The 17,866-nt window shown below is 54.3% G+C and overlaps 4 protein-coding genes across 4 annotated transcripts; all 4 read left to right on the forward strand.

Annotated features, from left to right (window-relative positions):
- Positions 1-1,576: 1,576 nt before the first annotated feature.
- Positions 1,577-5,326, forward strand: LRP88_08021 (uncharacterized protein; the record flags this gene model as incomplete). The annotated part of the gene is made up of 5 exons (XM_083244532.1): positions 1,577-2,241; positions 2,293-4,191; positions 4,245-4,314; positions 4,367-4,755; positions 4,810-5,326. 5 exons carry the CDS (start codon positions 1,577-1,579, stop codon positions 5,324-5,326), a joined length of 3,540 nt encoding a protein of 1,179 aa, XP_083099026.1.
- Positions 5,327-5,769: 443 nt separating this feature from the next.
- On the forward strand, positions 5,770-6,291 carry LRP88_08022 (cytochrome b-c1 complex subunit 9; the record flags this gene model as incomplete). Its single annotated transcript, XM_083244533.1, has 4 exons — positions 5,770-5,843; positions 5,998-6,063; positions 6,125-6,173; positions 6,232-6,291. 4 exons carry the CDS (start codon positions 5,770-5,772, stop codon positions 6,289-6,291), a joined length of 249 nt encoding a protein of 82 aa, XP_083099027.1.
- An 879-nt stretch (positions 6,292-7,170) lies between these two features.
- On the forward strand, positions 7,171-13,704 carry LRP88_08023 (uncharacterized protein; the record flags this gene model as incomplete). Its single annotated transcript, XM_083244534.1, has 3 exons — positions 7,171-8,469; positions 8,522-13,380; positions 13,437-13,704. The coding sequence occupies 3 exons, from the start codon at positions 7,171-7,173 to the stop codon at positions 13,702-13,704; spliced, it is 6,426 nt and encodes a 2,141-aa protein (XP_083099028.1).
- Positions 13,705-14,524: 820 nt separating this feature from the next.
- On the forward strand, positions 14,525-16,152 carry LRP88_08024 (chromatin remodelling complex Rsc7/Swp82 subunit-domain-containing protein; the record flags this gene model as incomplete). Its single annotated transcript, XM_083244535.1, has 2 exons — positions 14,525-15,603; positions 15,672-16,152. The coding sequence occupies 2 exons, from the start codon at positions 14,525-14,527 to the stop codon at positions 16,150-16,152; spliced, it is 1,560 nt and encodes a 519-aa protein (XP_083099029.1).
- Between the last annotated feature and the right edge of the window lie 1,714 nt (positions 16,153-17,866).

Below are 17,866 nucleotides of genomic sequence, written 5' to 3' on the forward strand. Positions count from 1 at the left end.
GTGTAAAAACTACCGAGTTTCTTATTGGATGATTACTCCCTGTAGCTTCCTGGATCCTCCTTGCTTTGGGGCGCCCCGTTTATAAGTCCCCGTCTCACGTAAAACGTCGTCCACGTTACGCAGGACGTCCATTGTGTTATTTGGAGTGTCACTGCATTGATTCTGGGGTTATTCTGCGACCGAGACTGACAGACCGGCTTGGGTTGTTCTTGGGTTGAGTCACCTAGGCCAACGCATACGAATAGTGTCATCAATATCTCTGGTCAGCCCGAAGGCCTCCAAGTGCGTGGATGTCAGGCATATGACAGCCCGACCAAACAAGCAAGTAAAATTCATGACAATGGGTCCCACGAAGCGGTGTAATACGGACATAGTATTACGGCACACTCCTTCTTCTCCTCCCTACACGGTATTCCGTGCCCTCGACTCCGTACTCTCGCTGATACATGGCTGGCTGAATCCCTGCAGCATAGTGGGATGATGGCTTGCCGTGTTTGATGAGCAGCCCCTACCCGAAATCGCCAGCACTAGCCAATGCTTTGGACTTTGGAGGAGACTCACACGTCACATCGTCCAATTAGATTGAGATGGTCCGTCACCATCTCATGCGTTGGTGAACGTGGCAGGCCGACAGTCCACGCAAAATGTGCCTGAATCAAGCCTTGAGAGAAGAAGGGCTCGGTTATGGTGATGATGGATCCAGGGCGGAACACTGCGGATCAATGCTTCCCTAGAGCCGGTGGCATGGAGCCTTGGTCTGGTACGTTACTGTCCATTCACTAGGCAAGGCATTCCGTCAAGTTTACTCAAGCCACCCACTTACTCTCACTCCCTTGGATAGTTTCAAGTTTTGGCCGAGGCCACTCTCCCTCACACGCAGTGATCAACACCCTCCTCTGGCACGGGATCATGTCTCTGTGTTTGCTGTAAATACCAAACGATAAGAGTAAAAACAAGGTAATGAATCATAGTGTGACATCATGTCCTCCCATGATTGTCCGTCTCTGCTGGCAACCAACCGCTGCCGCCTCGCGAGATGCCCTTCCGCTGGCGTTGCCCCCAGTTAATCAAAGGCCAATCAACCCTCCCGTGCCCCTTGATGCCACTCATTAAGCTTAATCTCTGTTTCTGTTAGCCCGGCCTAGATTAAGGCCCAGCTGCCCCTACCGACGGAGTACGCCCTGTGGTGCGCCAACGTGCGCCTGATGCCCGTCTTGCAGGTCAGGTCTAGGTGCAGCGTTTAAAGGGTAATATTAAGAGACGCCTAAAAGCGTCCCTGCTTTGACAACAGCCGGTACATAACAAGTACCTACCCTGCCCCGTTGAATCTGCCTTGTGTGATGCAGGAATCCCACCGCCCGTTTCCCAACTCTGTTTCTATTTCTCCCGACTCTCCCCCAAGCTACACGGGGAGGCCTCTTCATTCAAAGGCAGTGCCTTTCATGACCACGTTATTCGGCTACGAAGCTATTTACGAGAAGCACCGATGGGCTTATAAGCTGGTGTTGGTTACACAGTTCCCACACCGAGATCGTCGACCATCTATTCTATACCTCCACCGTCATCGCTGCCAAGAATGACGGCTCCCGATACATCGCAAGAAGCCAAGACGGCCGGTCACGGGCATGCGGCCCCCAATACCAATACCAAGACCAGTCTGGTGGATACCTCGGATGCCCTGACCCCGGATCCAGGCACCGAGGACATGTTCAAGGTTGAGCACAACAAATTCGCCTTTAGCCCGGGTCAATTATCCAAGCTGCTCAATCCAAAGAGCCTCAACGCCTTTTATGCTCTTGGCGGTATCGATGGCCTGGAGAAGGGCCTGAGGACAGATCGAAATGCCGGTCTCAGTGTTGAAGAGTCGACACTCGATGGCGAGGTCGCCTTTCACGATGTTGCGCCTGAGGGGACCCCAAGACATGGCACGGCGGGAGATGCTATCCCAGAGGCCACCACAGAGGCTGCGGTCCATATTCCTCCGCCAGAGGATCCCCATCCTACAGGCATCTTTTGCGAGCGCAAGAAGGTGTTTCGTGATAATCGTCTCCCCGAGAAAAAGACAAAGTCCTTGCTTGAAATCGCCTGGACAACATACAATGACAAAGTTCTTATTCTCCTCACTATCGCTGCCGTCATCTCCTTAGCTCTGGGTCTGTACCAGACCTTTGGCGGTGATCACAAAGAAGGCGAGCCCAAGGTTGAATGGGTTGAGGGTGTGGCTATCATAGTTGCTATCGTGTAAGCCAGGCCATCGCCAAGAACTGGGATACGTTAACTAATGATGAACAGTATTGTCGTGCTTGTCGGTACCATCAATGATTGGCATATGCAGCGCCAATTCACACGACTCACCAAGAAGACAAATGATCGCATGGTAAATGTTATCCGCTCTGGAAAATCGCAAGAGATATCCATCTCGGATGTCATGGTAGGAGATGTGATGCATCTCGCCACCGGAGACATTGTCCCGGTCGATGGCATCTTCATCCAAGGCAGCGCCGTCAAGTGTGATGAGTCTTCAGCCACGGGAGAGTCTGATCTGCTCAAGAAGTCGCCGGCGGCCGATGTATTCCATGCCATCCAGAAGCTTGACACCAAAGAGGCTGAGAAGCTTGATCCCTTCATCATCTCGGGAAGCAAGGTCAACGAGGGCAACGGAACATTCCTGGTAACCGCAGTTGGTGTCAACTCCAGCTATGGCCGCATCTCGATGGCGTTGCGTACTGAGCAGGAGGACACGCCACTCCAGAAGAAGCTCAACATCCTCGCGGACTGGATCGCCAAGTTCGGTGCTGGCGCTGCCTTGTTGCTCTTCATCGCCCTCTTCATCAAGTTCTGCGCCCATCTCCCAAACAACCACGGCACTCCCTCCGAGAAGGGCCAAGAGTTCATGAAGATCTTTATCGTTTCTGTCACTGTCGTCGTCGTTGCTGTCCCGGAAGGTCTCCCTTTGGCTGTCACCCTGGCACTTAGCTTTGCTACTGTCAAGATGCTTCGTGATAACAATCTTGTCCGTGTCCTCAAGGCTTGCGAGACCATGGGAAATGCCACGACCGTCTGCTCTGACAAGACCGGAACTCTCACTCAGAACAAGATGACAGTTGTCGCCACTACTCTCGGCGAGAGCACCAGCTTCGGTGGTACTAATGCTCCCATGGACAAGTCGTTGAAGATCGACCAGGATGCCATCACCATCCCCAATGTGTCGGAATCCGAGTTTGTCAACGGGCTCAGCCAGCAGGTCAAGGAAATCCTCACACAGTCCAATGTGCTCAACTCGACCGCCTTCGAAGGCGAGCAGGATGGTGTCAAGACCTTTATCGGATCAAAGACAGAGGTTGCTCTTCTGACCTTTTGTCGAGACCACCTTGGAGCAGGCCCTGTTCAAGAGATTAGGACCTCTGCCCAGGTGGTTCAGACGATCCCCTTCGACAGCAAGTACAAGTACAGCGCCGTCGTAGTCAAGCTGGCCAATGGCAAGTACAGAGTGTACGCCAAGGGTGCCTCTGAGATTCTCCTTGAGAAGTGTAGCAAGACTCTGGAAAACGTGTCCCAAGGCGAGCCGACCACAGCCCCCCTGGCAGACGCAGATCGAGACATGTTCAACCTGATCATCAGCTCCTACGCTGGGCAGACGCTCCGAACCATCGGGTCCTCGTACCGAGACTTTGAGTCCTGGCCACCCGAGGGAGCAGTATCCAAGGAAAACCCTAACCAGGCCGACTTCAATGCTGTTCACAAGGACATGACCCTGATCGGCATTTATGGTATCAAAGACCCTCTGCGACCGACCGTTATCGACGCGCTCAAGGACTGCCGCCGTGCCGGCGTGTTTGTGAGAATGGTCACTGGCGACAACATCCAGACGGCCTCTGCTATCGCTTCTGAATGTGGCATCTTCCGCCCCGACGAGGGTGGTATTGCAATGGAGGGTCCAGACTTTCGCAGACTTCCGCCCGAGGAGCTCAAACAAAAGGTCAAGCATCTTCAGGTCCTCGCTCGCTCAAGTCCTGAGGATAAGCGAATCCTGGTCCGTACACTCAAGGAGCTTGGAGAGACTGTCGCTGTTACTGGTGATGGAACCAACGACGCTCCCGCACTGAAGATGGCAGATATTGGTTTCTCCATGGGTATTGCTGGTACTGAGGTTGCCAAGGAGGCATCCTCCATTATCCTGCTCGATGATAAGTGAGTCAACACTCTCTGGAGGTTTGAAAGACTTGAATACTGACAATATTTAGTTTTGCATCCATCGTCAAGGGTCTCATGTGGGGTCGTGCTGTCAACGATTCCGTCAAGAAGTTCCTCCAGGTAAGCTTGATGTCCCAAGAAGCTTTCACTTGTCTAACTGGGTGACGTCTAGTTCCAATTGACCGTCAACGTCACAGCTGTGGTCTTGACTTTCGTCTCAGCAGTGGCAAGCAGCAAGCAAGAGTCTGTTCTGAACGCTGTTCAACTGCTCTGGGTCAATCTCATCATGGACACCTTTGCAGCACTTGCTCTGGCAACAGATCCTCCCACTCGTAGTGTCCTCGACAGGAAGCCTGATCGAAAGTCTGCCCCACTCATCACCTTGAGAATGTCCAAGATGATCATCGGCCAAGCCATTTGCCAGCTTGCTATCACATTTGTTCTGAACTTTGGTGGCAAGAAGCTCCTTGGCTGGTACGACGACTCTGAGCATGATGCTAAGGCCCTGAAGACTCTCGTATTCAATACATTTGTTTGGCTGCAGATTTTCAACGAAATCAAGTAAGTTGTCCAACACCTGGATGAGGTTTTACACTCGCTAACTGAATGCCATAGCAACCGTCGACTGGACAACAAGTTGAACATCTTTGAAGGTCTTCACCGCAACATCTTCTTTATCGTTATCAACATCATCATGGTTGGAGGTCAGGTCCTTATCATCTTTGTCGGTGATCAGGCCTTCGAGATTGTGCGCCTAAACGGCAGGGAATGGGGTCTTTCGATCGGACTCGGAGCCATCTCTCTGCCCTGGGGCGCACTCATTAGACTTTGCCCTGATGAGTGGGTTGCCGCCTGTCTTCCTGGCTTCATCCACAGGAGGTGGCTGGCCCCTCCTGCTGAAGAGCTGGCATCTGAAAAGTCTCTCGATTCCGACGATGATGACTTTGCACGACCGCCGCTCCGTGTCATGAGCTCCATCCGTGGACCTCGCGTACAGCAACACATTGGTTTCCGAGAGAGAATGCGTAGATACAAGGAGAAGACCCAGGAGAAGGCGCAGGAGACAAAAGAAAAGACGAAGGAGGTGAAGGACAATGCGAAAGGAGCTGAGTCTGAAGTTGCTGAAAAGTAGATCAAGGCAAAGGAACTTGGAAACCTAATTAGACTAGCTTCTCTCGCGAGGGAACCATTAATCAGTTTAATCTTCCCATGGAGATATTATTATGATTCTGAAGTGAGCGTGACACCTCGGCGTGATGTGTAACTCTTGGCTTCAAGTAGCATTTTCGAGCAAAGCCATGCAGGCAGAAAGAGTTCTGTTTACATAGTCGTTTTCGTCTCAAGTCAATTGGTTTTGTGATTCTCATCAAAGATGAAGAATTGAAATGTAAGTTAATGTTGATGGCGATAGCTTCGAGTTGAGGTTGAATGCTCAAGAGCCGAGAGAAAAGTGGGGCTCGGAATCGCTGGTGAAGGCACCCAATCAGGAGCGACCTAAAGCTGTCCCCGGAACTTCGCGAATTTCCTGGCCTGACAATCTCTAGACCCTCTCCAACCTTCAACCGAAGCCTCAAATTGCCAGTCGCAGACGTCCATCACCCACTTGAAGTCGTGTCCCAGACGCTCAATTGCGCTCGATATCCAAGATGGTAAGTGCCTCGCACCCTCTCAACCCCCTCCGCCGAACGTACCGGCTAATCGCGCACCCTCACAGGCCATCACCAGCACCCTCTACAGGCAAGTCCACCGACGACGAGACGACGAGACCGACAACGCCCGATGCTAATACGAACTGCTTCACAGGAGCCTGTTCTCCACCAACTACCTTATGCTCGCGACCGTCTTCACTGCCGGCTTCGCCTGGGAGGTGTAAGGATTGCTCTCCGCCCGTCGCCGGGCCAGCGGGAACGAGATGCTGATTGCGATACAGGGGCTTCAACAACGTCATGGACAAGGTTTGGGACAACCACAACCGAGGCGTACGTCTTGCATCACGGCAAATATGAGAGAGATTTGGGTTGCTAACAGTGGCTGCAGCGACAATGGAAGGACATCCGACACAAGTTCATCGAGGGCGGCGACGAGGATGAGGAATAAAGAGAGGCCGACCGACGACGTGATTACCCATCGAGCAACGGGCGAGGGATTGATTCTGTGCCAGTAGCCGTGTACAAATTAGAGGAGAATTAGAGGCAGGATTTCACACATCAACGTTTCCCTATGTCCCGGATGGCATTCCCGCTTCCCTTCCATCCCAGGCTGTCTTGGAGGCCGTGAGGGATTGGCCAGGCCACTGTTATGGGCGGCGTCTCTAATGTCGCCTCCCGCCCGTGTCAAAACATGCATCCCATCCATTGAATGAAACTCGTTTTGTCTGACTCATCAATGCCGTCTGTGGCAATCATTGCTTTCGCCTTTCATCTGCCGTCCATGTTGCAGGAAAAAGAGGGCCACGCAAGTCTCTGAGGCATTGAAGGTCGCAACTGACGTCGGCAGCCCTGCAACCTGGAACCGGCACCTGAGGGGCAAGACCTGCCACGCCAAACACGCAGGTAAGCAACCGTTCCATCACACCTCGAGCCTCAGGATACAAGCCTGTGAATGTGGGCTTTAACCTCCATCCATCCAAGCTGAATAAGCCCAACCCGCCCGTCTCGAGCACGCTCCAACATCAACCCGGATTTTTAATCCATTGATTTAATTCATTCGCCTCTTGGCACGCATCTTGAGAACAGTACAGCTGTCTTTTGCATCTGCACAGGATTTTGAGCGCTGACTCGACCGTTAGTTATCGCTTGCGGCAGCTTTCAGCTGTTCCACCGACCTTTCTCCAATATTTGCGGATCCCCCACTTCCATTGCTATTACTATCTATCTGCCTGCCTGACGACATCGCCGACACCGCAACACCTCTCTTCCTGCTTCCCCATTTCACCTCACCCAACCCGAACAAGCCTACCATGAAGCTGGTCTGACCATGGATCACAACATGTCGACGCAGGAGCAGCAGCTCTGCCAGTTCTTGGCAGGGCTGCCCGCCCACTTCAACTATCGATACACCGAGGAGGCTTCGCGGGAGCTGCTGCGGAGCTTGTTCTGGTCTCTGGCGGGCGGCAGCAGCGAATACATGCGTCTGCTCTTCCCCGAGGGCAGGCCTGGGGATACCCTCAAACTGAGTGACGCCCAGGGTGCTGTCGAGGGTGCCGAATACACCGAGGCTGCGCGGGGGAAACGATGCGGGCACATCTTCAAGCCTGGCGAGGCGAACTACACATGCCGGACCTGCGGCACCGACGAGACCTGCTGCCTGTGTGCACGCTGCTTCGATTCGACCGACCACACTGGGCATATGGTTCGGATACAGATTTCTGTGGGAAACAGCGGCTGCTGCGATTGCGGAGACGACGAGGCCTGGCGGAATCCCATGTTCTGTACCATCCACTCCGACCTGCAGGCGGGCGCCGATAAAGGAAAGGGAAAGGAGGCAGCTGGCCTGCCCGAGGATCTCGTGACGAACCTACAGATGACCATCGGTCGGGTCTTTGACTACATCTGCGACGTCATCTCTTGCTCACCGGAGCAGCTACGCCAAGCCAAGACTGAGGAGTCGATACTCGAGGATGAACAGTCTTCACGCCTGTCCTCACACTACTATGGCCCAGACGCCGAGCCGTGCAACGAGTTTGCGCTTATCCTGTGGAATGATGAGAAGCACACCGTTCAGGAGGTGCAGGACCAGGTCGCAAGGGCCTGCCGCAAGAGCCGAAGGGCTGCAGCCGAGAATGCTTGGGAGACAGATGCCATAGGACGGAGCATCTTGACATGTTCATCCGAGATTGACCGACTCCTACACATGGCGACTATAATGGAGGCGATAAGAGTAACGGTCACGATTCGATCTGCAAGAGATACCTTTCGAGAGCAGATGTGTGGAACCCTTGTGGAGTGGCTGAGCGACATCTCCGGCTGCACCGTCGGCCATGATACTCACATTCTTCGTCGCACTGTCTGCGAGGAAGTCATGAAGCCATGGCGTCAGGGTAGCGCGGCAACTCATACGCTGGGCCTTATCGACGATGAGGAGGAGGATGACCAGGCAGTTGCGAATCGACGCCGGTTCGATGGTATGAATGCGCGTTTCATCTTGGCCTTGCAAGCTGCTGCTGGAGGCAACGGTCTTCAAATAGAAATTGACGACGACGACGATGATGATGACGAAGACGACGATCTCGATGCCGACATGGACGACCAAGGCCATCATTCCCCGTCCAGTTCCGTGGCTGGGGGCGACGAAGATGAAGATGACGATGTGATGATGGTAGATCGAGGAGAAGTTGGAGATCTTGGAGTCAACTGGAGAGACAACGACCAAGCTCTGGAAGAAGACGAGGCCACCATGGCTGGATATCCCCCCCCCCCTCCTCCACCCCCCCCCTGCTCAGGCCCAGGCCCAGGGGCAGACCCAGGGGCAGACTCAGACTCGTACTACAACGCGAGATAGAGAAGCGACACCCTCCGACTCGGATACGGCCGAGCCCCTCGTTGCACCTTCGATCTACGCCAAAGCAAATGCTGAAATCCCAAAGACACCTGGCAAAACCGAGAAACTGACAGCTCGACCTGGCCGCTACTGGATCGAGACACCTACAATCTACACACAGCGTGAGAATGTGCCCCCGGCCGAGGATGTCTTTCGACGTGTCCGTCTCGACTGGCTTCTAGTTTTCGATCTGCGCATGTGGAAGAAAGTTAGGAATGATCTTCGGGCCCTATACATATCCACTGTCGTCCAGATTCCCGAGTTCAAGCGAGTACTGGCTCTCAGATTCGCGAGCTTGTACACGATTCTAGCTCAGCTCTACCTAGTTGGAGACCGAGAACCGGACCACTCCATCATCAACCTCTCTCTTCAGATGCTGACGACTCCCTCAATCACCGCCGAGGTTGTTGAACGCGGAAACTTCATGACCAGCCTGCTGGCGATTCTCTACACCTTCCTAACAACGCGTCAAGTCGGACACCCCTGGGATGTGTCTCCTGACGCCGTCCTCGCCTTCGAGAGTGGCTCTGTAACCAACAGGCGAATGTACCATTTCTACCAGGACTTGAAGTACTTGTTTGGTGCACCTCATGTCCAAGAGCGAGTGCGATGCGAGCCCCGATACCTCATGCAGTTCCTTGATCTTGTCAAGCTTCACCAGTGCATTGGTCCCAATGTTCGAGCGGTAGTGGAGCATGTGGAATACGAGGCCGATTCATGGATCACTGCCTCGCTTGTGACGAGACAGATCAACCTGCAGGCTCGAAACCTCGCCGAGGCATTCCGCAACTGCCCATCTGACGAGATTCATTACCTCCAACGAGCCATCCGCTTCACGGCAAAGACGGTGATCCTCAACTCGATCGGTGCAGAACGCCACCGATTCAAGCAGGGTGAAATCAAGGATGAGGTTCAGTTCAAGAATCTCAGCGACTTTGAGTTCGATACCGAGGCTGCTTCTTATGACGTGGTCAAGTTTGTCGTCGAGAAGGATGCCATCAGCTTCCATCACGCCCTTCACTACACCTTGTCCTGGCTCATTGAGTGCGGACGATCGCTTCCAGCCTCTACGATGAGAACTCTGATGAGCTTCACGCAGCAGGAGCTCAAGTCCAAGCCCAAGTTGATGGGCAGGCCTCAGGTGCCAAGAAAAGACTTCACCTCTGAGGACTATCTCATTGCAGCATTCGATTTCCCTCTCCGTGTATGTGCCTGGCTTGCTCAGATCAAAGCCAATATGTGGGTTAGAAACGGAATCAGCCTGCGGCACCAAGCAAGCACATACCGCGGCGTTGGTCAACGAGATGTCTCGCACCACCGAGACATATTCCTTCTGCAAACTGCCTTAGTAGTCTGCAACCCTAGCCGTGTTCTCGCCTCGATTATTGACCGCTTCGGAATGGAGAGTTGGGTCAAGGGCTTGTTTGAGCTAAAGTCGGAGGCTCAGGATGACGCCCAGCACCTGGACGTGGTGGAAGACATGATCCACCTCCTTATTGTCCTTCTCAGTGATCGTACCTCGTTAATATCGTCTGAGGACGAGACCAAGTCCAGGCTTCTAGCCATGCGCCGGGACATCACTCACGTCCTGTGCTTTAAGCCCCTCTCATTCAATGAGATCTGCAACAAGCTCCCCGAGAAGTATCAGGAGCAGGAAGATTTCCACCGAGTCTTGGACGAAATGGCTACTTTCAAGCCGCCTGAGGGTGTTTCTGATGTTGGCACATTTGAGTTGCGTCCCGAGTTCATTGAGGAGATCGACCCTTACATCGCGCACTACAACAAGAACCAGCGAGAGGAATCGGAAATGGCGTATCGAAAGAAGATGGCCAAGAGGACAGGAAAGACAGCCGAGGAGATTGTGTATGAGCCCAAGGCTCGAACAGTTCCATCGGGCTTGTTCGAGAACCTGGGCGCCTTCACCAGCACAGGCATGTTTGCCCAGGTCATCTACTACTCGCTCCTCTACCCCCTAGTGGCCAACAAGTTCACCCCTTCGGTCCCGTTCACCCGGCTAGAGACTTTCCTACAGGTGGTTCTACATCTCATCCTGATCGCCATTCTAGAGGACAAGACGAGTGACGATGACATGAGCGAGGAGTCGACAAAGTCGTTTGTCTACATTGCTCTTACCAAGTTTGGTCGCAGCAACTTTATGCCCGAGGCACAAAGTTCCAGAACTATCGTGTCCCTCTTGAACATGATGTCTACCAAGGACGAGTTCAAGGCGGTTCATCCCAAGATTGCGCTCGTTCTCAAACGATTGCGACAGAAGCGCCCCCGCACCTTCGAGACAGCGTACGTAAACCTTGGGGTCTCGGTCGACCGCATCAACACGGCCTCACCAGCAAACACTTCTGCTGAGGAGGAGCGTGAGAGGAGAAAGAAGGCGGCGCTAAGTCGCCAGGCCAAGGTCATGGCACAGTTCCAGCAGCAACAGAAGAGCTTCATGGAGAACCAGGCAGCGTTCGACTGGGGTTCGGACTTGGATGAAGACGAGGAGGAAGAAGAACAGACAGAAGACCGGAAACACAACTGGAAATACCCCGTTGGAACTTGCATATTGTGCCAGGAAGAGCCAGACGACCGACACCTCTACGGAACGTTTGCCCTTTTCAACGAGAGCCGGATCCTTCGGCAGACAGACTTCCAGGACCCCGACTTTGTCCGCGAAGCATCACAAACACCTTGCAGTCTTGACCGATCCGCCGAGGAGGTCAGACCATTCGGTATTGCTCATGAAAACAGGAGGATGGTGGAGAAGATCAACGTCCAGGGCGAAACTTTCCTCGCGGAACGACAAACCATTGGTAAAGGATTCCCGTCCAACGTCTGCCTTCCAGGCCCCGTGGCCAGTGGTTGTGGGCATATGATGCACTACCGCTGCTTCGAGGTCTACTATGAAGCAACAGTGAGGCGTCACGCGCATCAGATCGCCAGACATCATCCTGAGGACACCCGTCGGAATGAGTTTGTGTGTCCTCTATGCAAGGCGCTTGGAAACGCATTCGTGCCCATCATCTGGAAGGGGATAGACGAGTCGTACCCAGGCTACCTTCAGTCTCAAGGCCCCTTTGAGGACTTCCTGGAGAAGCAGATGGGCTCCGCTTACTGGATCGGCGGAAGCAAAGCGCCCGAGGATGAGCCATCGTTCCCCGACATGTACACTCCTAGTCTTCCTGGAAGCCTTGTCGAGTCTCTACTACCAGCCCAGACTCAGGCCGAGACTTCATGGGGAAGGGAGGACGCTGAGGCGCAGTCATCAGCCGTGGGCACACCCGTCAGTTACGCATTCTCTGACCTGAATACGCCTGAGCAGAGCCATGCTCAGCCAGCTGCTACGGATGGCAACCAGTTGATGGTAGAGCTGCTAGCAGCATATCGTCGACTGCGAAACACTCTTCGCATGAACGGCCTCCGCACCAGTCACATCATCGATTCCAAGGGCGACAACGCTGGCGAGCTCTGCGCCAGTGATACACTAGTCAAGGCCGTGGGCTTCACCATCTCTTCCGTGGAAGTCCAGCAGCGAGGAGTGGAAGCTCAACCGGGCATGAGCCTTTTGGAAAAGATTCCTGAGCACATTCTCACACACTTGCGAGTCTTGTCAGAGACGGTTTCGTCGTACATTGCGGTCGGGGCACAGAATAGCGGAGCTGAAAGCAAGATTGACGCCGAGTTCAAGAAGGATAGCGAGAGACAACATTGCCAGCTCTTCATGTCGCGATACTTTGGAACCGGCACGCCGTATGCTCGACGACCATTGGATGTATATCCGCCTTTGCTGAGTATGGATTCGTTCTTGTTCTTGGTAGAGTGCTCGTACGGGCTGGTACCGGCACAGAAAGCTGAGATCTCGCACGTTCTCCGACTGTGCTACCTGGCGGAGCTTGTGAAGCTCGTATATCACATGGGCCGAAACATTCCCGTTGCCAGCTGGGTTGGCAATCTCACCAACAGACAAACTCAAGATCCGGCCATCAACAACTTTGCCGACTTTGCCCTCGCCGTAACTAAGTGTGGCCTCGAGTTCCACGCAGCACAGTTCCCGGAGGGCGTCGAGTTTGGCGAAAACCGAGGGTTCCAGCAGCCTGGCGTGGATACATTGGAGAGTTGGTACACGTTTGCAAAGAAGTACGCACTCACGTTCCTGAGGAAGAGTCTCATCTTCCTCTACGTCAAGTACGGTGTGGACTTCAACAGCCACATCTCGCCAGCGCCGGAGGCGGATGAACTAGAGCGCCTGACCGAGAGTCTCCGCGTGCCCAGCTTTGACGAGATGTGTGCCGCCATCACAGACAACGCGGCTGCTTGCGGTTGGCCCCAGACGACCTCATCTCTTGTGTCGGGATGGGTCAAGCATCAGGTAATGTGGCCAGGCGACAGCAGTGACATGCCTCGGTCAGCCATGATGAGCCATCCTGGTATATTCGAGCTTATTGGCCTACCCAAGAACTACGACGCCCTCATTGATGAGGCGACGAGGCGGAAATGCCCGACGACAGGCAAGGAACTCGCGGATCCCGTCATCTGTCTCTTCTGCGGCGAGCTCTCGTGCAGCCAGGGCACATGCTGCCAAAAGACAGACACCTCTTCTGACCGTATAGAGTACACCAAGATTGGTGGCGCGCAGCAACATATGCGCAGGTGAGTATCACTTGATCTGATGATTTACAGAGCAGATTGCTGACTGGATATTCCAGGTGTCAACGAAACATTGGAGTTTTCCTCAACGTGCGCAAGTGTTCGATAGTGTACCTCTTCCGTTTGTCGGGGTCCTTCACACCAGCGCCATACATCGACAAGTATGGAGAGACGGATCCGCAGCTGCGTCATGGGCGACAGCTCTTCCTCAACCAGAAGCGATATGACTCGATGATCCGCAACACGGTGCTCAATCATGGGGTGCCGAGCTTGATCAGCCGGAAGTTGGAGGCGGAGATCAACAATGGTGGATGGGATACTCTGTAGTGAGTGGAGGAAAGACCTTAAGGGTAGCATTTATGAACTTGCATCGACACGGGGTTTACGGGATTACGATTACTGTCTAGGTGGTCAAGGTGTAAGGTTGCGTTTTTGTTTGTCGAATCTTAGCTACCTAGCATGGAGAGGGCTTTCGAGTATCTATAGAGGCGAGGCATTTACAAGGTTTATCAGTGATGGCAACTGCTTCGATGGGGACCAGCTTGTATAGATCGTATGAAGGTTGATGGCGATGCTATAACAGTGTATTTAATACAGTGTTTGGTGAAATACACACTGTAAGTGGGTCACTACCTTCGGCCAATCACGTCAGGCGAATGCCGCGGCGCGTCTTGACTGTGGCTCAAGCCTTGTTCTTGCTGGAAAGAACGACGGAAAGCAGAACCAACGAGGGCAGGAGCGCAAAAATAACACAGACACTCTCACGCAAACCTCCAATCCCACCCCCTTTGAGCCTCATTTTGGCTGGTCCTCTCCCTCCCTCAACTTCCCTTTCCCGCCTTGCACGCACACACAAACAAAGGCTCCTTCCCTGTGACACTCGATAGACGGACGGGTGGATGCCGCATCGTCACTGCAGCGAGCGAGTGAATCATGGCAGGCAGACGTTCAGGTCGCGCTGCCGCCAAGCGGGCTGCGGCTGCTCTAGGTGAGTCTTGAAGTGTTTCGTCGATTTCGCCTTCCAATCCCAACACCATCCACCAACAAACAATCAATCAATCAATCAAAGAAACCTCTGCAAGTGCAAACCTCGACCTCCTTTTGCGCATCTTGGACGCGACCGTCGCATTCATCATCATCTTCCACCATGGCGCCTCGTCCAAGGATCCGCCTCAAGCTGACGCGCAGTTCCCAACCCGCAGAGAGCACGCCAAAGACGTTTGCCGATATCGAGGACGAGGCCATGCCCGACGCCGACTCGGCCGCTGACGATACGAAGCCTCAGGCGGTTCCCGACCCCGACGACGAAAAGGATGAGGACCACCAGCCCAAGGAGGAGTCTGGCGACGACGATGATGCAGCCGACAAGGACGACGAGTCGGCCAAGGAGCCCACCCCGCCACCTGTGCCAGTCATTAGAAGAAAGAGGCTCGGTCGCCCACCCAAGAACCGGCCTCCGGACTGGGACAACATGATTACCGTGCCCGCCGACGAGGCCAACACCCCGCGACGCCGCGGCCGCGGTGGATGGCGAGGGCGCGGCGGTCGCAAAGGTGGTCCAGCAGCGCCCAAGGCTGAACAGGTCATTGACGCTGAGGGTACTATCGCCGAGATCGCCAACGACGAGTGCGTGCTGCCTGAGGACCCCGAGGGCGAGACCAAGGTTGACAAGCTGGGCAACCTCCAGGGCGGTCGCGACTACCGCTGTCGCACATTCACTGTGACGGGACGCGGCGAGAGGCTCTACATGCTCTCGACAGAACCGGCGCGATGTGTCGGCTTCAGGGACAGTTACCTCTTCTTCACCAAGCATCGCAAGCTCTACAAGATCATTGTCGACGACGATGAGAAGCGGGATATGATTGAGCGAGATATCATCCCTCACTCGTACAAGGGCCGCTCAATAGGAATCGTAACAGCACGCTCCGTGTTCCGGGAGTTCGGCGCCCGCATCATTGTCGGCGGCAAGCGTATCATCGACGACTATAGCGTTTCTCAGGCTCGTGCCGACGGTGTCGTCGAGGGCCAGCTCGCAGACCCTGATGATCACTTTGTCGAGGGAGAGCCGTACAACAAGAACCAATACGTCGCATGGCATGGAGCCAGCGCCGTCTACCACACCAACGCTCCCTCGGTGCCCATCCCCAATGGCAAGGTCGAGTCCAAGAAGCGCAAGGTCAACGTCAATGACATGAACTGGATGCTGGAGCATGCCCGCGAGGCCAGGTACGTTCCTCTAGTTGGCGAATAGCAACACTCTGTCGAGAACTCATCACTAATATGTCACACCCTAGTACGTTCAATGCCGGCATTAATGCCATAAGAAAGCTCAACAATGCCGGCGTGTACGACATACACACCAACGTGGTGCAGTACCCAGCAACGATGCAGCCGACGCGCGCCCGCATCGAGCAGGTCGCCCTAGAGGACGAGCAAGCTACCAGGGGCAGCAGCGTGTTCCCTCCTCTCCCCGGCAAGATGGCCCGCAACTTCTACATTGCCGACACATACTTGGAGACGTCGTCTGCGGGTGTGATCTCGGCCTCGGGGGTGGACGATACGGCCGGTTCGGCTGACTTCCTCGCCTCGTTCCAGGGGCTGAGCGCAGTATCAGATGAGATCAAGGATCTCCTACCTCCCGAGTGCCGAAAGGCCTTTGATAGCGCCGTGGGCAAGGAGGCATCGTGGCGGTCACAATGGGGGCCCGAAAGCGAAAAGATGTCGCGCCGACAGCCCGTCATCGACAAGGCCATTGTGCCGTACAGCATGACTTGATGGGAACGCGGGGCGAGGACTCGACTCCCTTTACGACCGGTGGATCTATGTCTGTTATGCAACTGTGCTGTACACTGGCCTTATTACTCTCATGGCTGCTCCCTGGTGTCACGGTCGGTGATTGATGTGTGCTTTTTGGTGGTTATGGATGGGGAGTTGAGTGTGCCATTCCATGCTATGCCATGCCATGCCGGGCAGGCTTGGGAGAAGGAAAGCAGGCGTCTGGTGTCATGGATATTGATGTGTTTCTTTTTTTCTACCTGCACATTTCTGGTGCGGCCTCGCGTTGTTGGGCATTGTGTGTACCGAGCATTAGCGAGGACGTCTCTCTCGGAGACGAAGTGGAATACCATAAGCTGTAATTCCGGATGATTCTGTTATGGACATGGGTCTCTCCTCTCGTCTAGACGATATGTATGAGGTGTCGAGGACAAGCAATGTGTGCGTGCGTGTGTGCCCTGATGAGAATCAAGACAAGAAAGACCTCGGTCCTGTCGGGTCTGCTCAACTCGTCGCTTGCGAGCAAGGAGCTGCAGCTTGCCTAGGTTGCCTTGCATTAACCTGTTGCACTCGCGCCGACAGTCTCTAACCGCCAGTAACGCGCCTTCGACAGTTCGGTAGCTCCGAGCCCCGGCTTCGGCCTCTTTGCGACGGGCTACGGACCTTGGCACACGAGAGCAACCGTCAAGATGAGAAGCGATGCGATGCGAGGGAAGAGGCTTTTTTTTCCCGCCCCCTCCTCTCGGTCCCCGTCATGATTAGCTTCTTTCTCTGCTCTTCTGTTTCTTCCATTCCGAGGCCCGTGATAGGTACGATCCTGCCCTGCCTCTCTAGTCTCGGGGTGGATTTCATCGTCCATGTCGCCAACCACTTCGCTCTGCTCCGTGGCCCCCGCTTCGCTTGGACTTGGTCCTCTTTTTCCCTCTTTATTCTGTGTGGCTGGCATTTCCTGTTCCCTCCCACCCCACGCGGATCCGATGGACAGATGGTTGCAGTAGGGCGAGATAATGGTCCAAAGTATTTCACGCAGAAGAAAGAAAAAAAAAATTGTTCAATTCCCCAATACGGGTGTTGGCAGGTGGCGACCCCAGCCAAACTGGAGGTCAAGCCGAGAGAGTTGGAGCTAATGTTGAAGAGAAAGGGCAGACGACCAGAAACCAGGGTCTCGATCGCCATGTCCAGCGGACGCTTGTGACGCAGGTGCTGATTAGTTGGCATCGACTACATGGGGCACATTGACTTGACCGGTCGGACGTCGCCTTGCAATGGATGATATCCCATGTGCGTGTATTCGTACAGATGCCTGCTGTAAGCTGCTGGATCAACGTGCGGTGGTGACGACGACGACATAGTTAGGAATATTGTACTGTACCGTAGATGACGACGCGAGGTGGCCTGTACGGTACTGTAAACTGTAAGTCTTGACTCTTCTGGGGGCGTCCGGCTTGAGCCATGTATCAGAGATATTGCCATCAAGACGTCAGCTCAAGCACTCGTGACTGCGACTGTGACTGCGAGTCTGACTGCTGCCTTGGTTACATAACCGACCGTGACGGGTCATGAGTAAGATGAGGACGACGTCGCTGCTTGCTTCTCGTCCGTCATGCCTTTCATGATGGGATGCCGACTCCTCCCACGCGGCAGCCACCTCATGGAGTTTGCCAGACACAGCAACTCCCGAACTGCCGAGATGCACCAAGTTACACGACGAGCC

Source organism: Fusarium phalaenopsidis (assembly GCF_050370095.1).
Source record: "Fusarium phalaenopsidis strain FUZ10S chromosome Unknown contig_32302, whole genome shotgun sequence".
Lineage (NCBI taxonomy): Eukaryota > Fungi > Ascomycota > Sordariomycetes > Hypocreales > Nectriaceae > Fusarium > Fusarium phalaenopsidis.